This window comes from Gavialis gangeticus, unplaced genomic scaffold, assembly GCF_001723915.1.
Source record: "Gavialis gangeticus isolate Ggan-Ray unplaced genomic scaffold, GavGan_comp1, whole genome shotgun sequence".
Classification (NCBI taxonomy): domain Eukaryota; kingdom Metazoa; phylum Chordata; order Crocodylia; family Gavialidae; genus Gavialis; species Gavialis gangeticus.
The window spans coordinates 11,994,256-12,000,135 of record NW_017729016.1 but is presented as its reverse complement, the minus strand read 5'-3'; the positions used below and the strand labels follow the sequence as shown (position 1 = coordinate 12,000,135).

The 5,880-nt window shown below is 38.0% G+C and overlaps 1 protein-coding gene across 2 annotated transcripts in view; it reads right to left on the bottom strand.

Moving 5' to 3' along the window:
• The window catches only part of EIF2AK1 (eukaryotic translation initiation factor 2 alpha kinase 1), a 37,747-nt gene that overhangs the window by 16,195 nt on the left and 15,672 nt on the right, over positions 1–5,880 (bottom strand). For both annotated transcript variants that reach the window (XM_019512872.1, XM_019512871.1), the window contains exons 8-10: positions 4,945–5,005; positions 3,834–4,194; positions 821–932 (exon numbers count right to left, since the gene is read on the bottom strand). In XM_019512872.1, coding sequence (XP_019368417.1) covers positions 821–932; positions 3,834–4,194; positions 4,945–5,005 — 534 coding nt within the window. The remainder of the gene's footprint in view (positions 1–820; positions 933–3,833; positions 4,195–4,944; positions 5,006–5,880) is intronic.

Here is a 5,880-nt window from a genome sequence, read left to right as displayed (position 1 = left end):
GGGGAGCAGGACACGGACAGCTGGGGAGCCAGGAATCCTGGGGCACAGGGAGATTTAAAGGATGCACCTACAGCATGGCTGCAACTGTGCTTTTCAAAACTCCCTGGGCACTCAGACCCCAAAAATGGGAAGAGGCTCCCCAGCATTCAGCATTCCCACCCAGGACTTTATTCTGGCCAGACTGGGGTCAACAATAGGCTGATTTGTCAGGTCATCATCACAAAGGGGACTCAAACCATCCCCAGTACTGTCCTGAGCCAAGATGAAAACTGACTAATTGTCAGCACCAGCCCCGCGAGGTGGTTTCAAATCAAAGGAATGGGATTCCAAAAGAGCCTTCTAAAAAGGAGTGGGGCAAGGAACCCAAGTAGGTTTAAGATGGAATATGTCAGATTTATAAGATTTAGTTGCCTGAATTAGCAGGGAACTGGTGACCTAGAAGATCCAATCTAGGCTTCTACCATAAAGTTCCTAGTCTGAAATTGTTTTGGAAAAAGAATAAAAGCTGCTTCATCAGAACTGCTCACTGAAAACTGATATGCCTTCTTAACAGCAATCCTATTTCACTAGAGGACTCAAACTATTCAAACAGATGGTTTCACCCTTCAGTGTTGAGCGCTGTAAAGAAAAATGTAAGCACATTCTATTACAATTATTTTGACTAAACAGAGGTGGGGGGGATACCTAATGACCACATATCATACTATAAACTTTTGTTAATAAATTAAAGAGTCAAATCATCTGACCCTCTAAGTAGAAAAATTGAAGTACATGAACACAAACATATTAATGTTTTAAAATCAAACAGTATAAATCTTACTGGAATTTTCCTCTGTTTTCTCACCGCATCTTTTGTTTCTGTCAACAATCCAATCCCACAAGGAGATTTCACATAGTTGCATCTGTATATGAAGCATTAAATGATACTCCACCTAGTAAGAAAATATTGGTATATTATTTTTCCACAGCAATGAAGAAGGTAGACTTATTAAAACAATACGAAGCATTTAAATTAAAATCAATAATGGAGAAGATGGCAAAGATGGTGCTTTTAAATCAATTGTGCTTCAAGTATGAGGTTAATAAAAGGAAGAAATGATTTTATTTTCCTTATTTCTCTAGGCCCCGTACGCCCGTAAGGGTTGTCTAAAAAGCACATACTAAAAGCTAACACAGCAACATGCCAGATATTTTGAAGGTATAAGAAAATATTTGGACAAGTCTATGGAAACCTTTTAGGTTGTTTTTGAAGAAAATAGTTTAGAATGGAGGTGCTCAACTCCCCAGCCCCTAGGGCAAATGCAGCACATGGAACTATGGCTCCCCATGGGTCGGGAACCTCAGAAGCATGGAGCCAATTAATATTGCAACCCTTTCACCACTGTCAAATTCCCAAGCCCTATGCAGCCAGATAGGGGTCAGGCCACACCCCCGTCTGCACATGGCTGGATCGGGGCCAGGCTGCTCCTATCCCCACACAACAGAGCAGGCTCAACAGCCTGTGAGTAGACAAAGCACCACCCATCAAGCCCACAAAGCAAAAAGGTTAAGTACCACTGTTTTAGAAGAATGTCAGTATTGGAAAATAGAGGGATTTTGATAGATAGCATGCTAATATCAAGTTAAGTTTGAATACCACTCGTTGCAGAGCTAAATAAATTCAGGGGGAACACTGAAGACACATGGTCAATTTAATACTTCCCTACAGTCAATTTCACTTTTTGATGTTGATGATATTGGCAAAAGTAAAAACCCTAATAAGGGTTGATATTCCCAATAAGAAACAAGGTTTTTTTGGTAACATTTTAAATAAAAATTATTAGTAAAAAAAAACCCCTTGCTTATCACACATTTCCTGGACTATCACAGCTACAAAACTCTAAACATACTACTTAACAAGAAACATCTTAAGAGGAAGTTGTATGATTTACTAGAAAAATATGTAATTACTAGAAAATATGTAATTATTCAATTTCTGCAAGAGTATAATTACAATGTAGCAAACATTTAAAAACAAAATTATGAAATCTTTATAAAATATATCTAAAGAAAGACATCACTGGTTCAAAGGTACATGGGCATCTTTAAAATAATATTAGGTTCTGTTACAATTTAGAAACAAGGTATTTAAAAGCAGATTTCTATTATTTCACTCTCCTCGGTTTCACATTTTTAATGGCATATTGTATTTCAGAGAAAATAGCCACAGACTATATAATGATGCTTTTTGTTCACATACAATGTGTCATAAATTTATCTAATAGCATCTGCTTAGGAAACCTATGCACAATTTTTCTTTCCACCCTGTCCTTAAAAAGGCAGTTTTTTCTATACCCAAACACATGCTATGGCCTCAGAGATATGAACATTAAAATATAGATGTTGCATTAAATGCTTTCATTATATCTCGTTTCTTTCACCCCTCCCTGCCCCAGTCCTGCAAGCACCTCCCTTCCAATTCTCCAAGTCCAAAGCCTAGATCACATTGTACTTTCTACTCCCTTTCTCTATTGCACTCCCTGCAAGTCCATGTTTTACCATACATTTCCTAGTAACTATATCATGTTATCTAATGCACCCAACATGCCAACTTTATGCTCAAACCAGCTTCCTCTCAACATACTCCCTATTCCCTTAAACTTACTTTCCAGTTACAAGAGCACTGATCCTACCTTGTCCTCAATAAATGACCCTAGTTACCCCCTACCTCGCTATTTGCAACATCATCCTTACCCACCCTAACTTCTGTCCAAAAATGCCTCAGCCAGTGGCTTAGTCATCTGTGCAGAATGTTGGCGGCATTTTGGTTTGTTTAGTTGTTTAAAAAAAACCCCCAAGAATACTATTGTTGTTTTTTAAATTACATGGGAATTTTAAACCTGAAGAGTCAAGATAATGAATTCTTGAATGTTATATTTTGGTAACTCTTGTGATCAACAGTTCTGTAATTATACTAGCCACTCATAAAACCACAAAACATATAACATTTCTGGATTTTGGCTCCAATCCCAGTCACGCCATTTTCATAGACTTCATAGACATTAGGGCTGGAAGGGACCTCAGAAGATCATCGAGTCCAGCCCCCCGCCCAAAGGGCAGGAAGTCAGCTGGGGTCATAGGATCCCAGCAAGATAAGCATCCAATTTACTCTTGAAGGTGTTCAATGTAGGTACTTGAACAACCTCCGATGGCAGGCTCTTCCAGACCTTGGGGGCTCAGACAGTAAAGAAATTCTTCCTTATGTCCAGCCTGAAACAATTTTGCAGTAGTTTATGACCATTCGACCTCGTCATCCCTTGGGGCACTCTGGTGAACAAACGTTCCCCCAGATCCTGGTGGTCACCCCTGACAAACTTATAGGTGGCCACCAGATCACCCCTGAGCCTGCGCTTTTCCAGGCTAAAGAGCCCCATGGCTCTCAGCCTGTCGTCGTAAGATCTGTTTTCCTGACCTCTGATCATGTGCGTGGCTCTTCTCTGGACTCTCTCAAGCTTCTCCACATCCTTTTTGAATTGTGGAGCCCAAAACTGGACTTAGTACTCCAGCTGCAGCCTCACCAAGGCCAAGTACAACGGGAGAATGACATCCTGGGATTTGCTTGAGAAGCATCTATGGATGCAAGCCAGCATTTTGGACGCTTTACTAGCCGCAGCATCGCACTGTAGGCTCATGTTCATTTTGTGGTCAATGATGACGCCCAAGTCTCTTTCTTCCATAGTGCTAGCCAGCGTAAAATTCATTGTTACAATTCCTGGGTACACTTACATAAGTCTTCTCTGAACACGGATTAAATCAAAGGACAATTATTGACACTTAAAGACTGTTTTATTTACCTCACATTGTCTCTGTACAGAAGTAGTTTCTTGAGACCATTCTTCAGTACAGGAATCACTTGATGCAACACAATCTTTATCCAGGTTGGAATGAGGTCCATATGATGAATGATTTCCAAAATAACTTGATCCACTAGCAGTATCACACATGCAGTTTTCCTGCAATTCCATGCGTTGTTCACATTTTTTCATTTTTAAACAATCTTCGCTATTTCCATCAGTAAAATCATGTCTTATATCCATATATTGCACTGATTCATCACCAGGACTTTCAAGATAAGTATGTTCACAGGATTTCTTTTCTTTTGAGCTAGGTTCTGCAAAGATGACTGAACTGCTACATTGACTGTGACACCCACCTCTGAAAAGAAAAACAGTGGGAAGGAATGTATGTAGTTATTGTGTTATCTGTTTGTAAAACACTAAGTAAAAGCATTTTGGAATTGCTCTGAAATTTTAAAAAGACACAGTAATTTCCAGCTTTTAAAATCCTGTAACAAGTTCCAAACAGATGACTTACTCTCTGAAGTGGAAGTTCAGCCCCTTCCCTATTCAACCTGACAACTGTCTGTTCCTCTAAGTTCTGCCCTTTACTCTTTGCTATAAGAATTTCTGAAAGCTGACCCTTTAAATCTGTCAGAAAAAACAATTACAGCCCCAAGTGGTCATTTGGAAGATATCTGCTATATTTGCCTCTCTTCTAGTTGACAAGTATTGTTAAATATCTGCCCACCCCCAGTCCATTTTTCCTTTGACAAATGTTCACTTTTCTACTGATCTCTGCATCTTCCTGTTAATACTACATGCTATTCACCAAACTTGTTTGTGAATAGTACACATTATCTAAAGTAAAAATTACAAGTCTAGTAAAAATCTTAAATTGATAACAGATGCCATAAAAATACTGAAGATAGATAGAAATACAGGTTGGGTAATTTTGTGTGATCCATCTGACAATGTGAGGCAAATGCAAGTGTAACTGATGCTCCATATTCAATACAAGGAAATAACACTGCTGCAATACAAGTTTAATTCTATATTATTTAATGTTACATGGAAAAAGGCCTTACGTTAAATCCAAATTAATACTGTAATCAAACATAATGCTTACTTGCCACTTTCTTGATCATCAGAAGATATTTTTAGTGATGGTAATTCCACAAGTGTCTTACCTTTAAGGTGAATAGATAAAACACAGTATTTTACAAAGTAAGTCTTCATTACTTTTTAGCATTTCAGCTACAGATACTAATTAAACTCACAATTAAGGATAGGGTTTTATCTTTTAATGCCTCCTTTGTATTTGTACCCCTGGAATGGACTTTCTTATTAAAACAAAAATAAAAGAAAAACACAAAACAATTTTTAAACATGAAAAGTACAGGTTATAGTAAGGAGGAATTCTCACTGTGAGGACTGTATTAGGTTCCTTTATGTTTTCATTTAGCTTCCATCTTTGAGAAAACATTATTGTTGTTGTTGCTGTTGCTATTATTATTGTCAGCTTGTTCTAATTTAAGATTTTGTAATCACCAGTCAAGATAAGAAATAATTATTAGGATAGTGTAAATGTAAACTGAAATTTGCACTTCATCTTAGATGGAACACTTTTATTTATGAAAATACTAACTCTATGGATCATCATACAGGGAGGTAAATACATAATTCCTATAAAAAGTTAATGAAGACTAAAAGCACCATGGAATCTATCCTTTTACCTATATACTTGCATGGCTCCCAAATAATTGCAGGGAGGTATACTTCACAAGTACTGAAAATCATTTTCATTAAGTAATATTTTCTAGATTAAGGAGCAAAAATGGCTTATGTGTACTGCTATAGCACCAACGTCCTGATCCTTCCCCTACATGCCCATAACACAGAATCAAAGCAATGACTTAAGGAGTGTAGTAGTGAGATACAGGCCTAAGACATTCTAGAAGTTAAGTAAAAATACAGGAAGAAAGAGAGAAAAAAGACAGCACGGGGGCTGCTGAGGCTGAAAGTGCTTTCCTACATCTGAAACTGACTGGTCACGTCCTCCCTT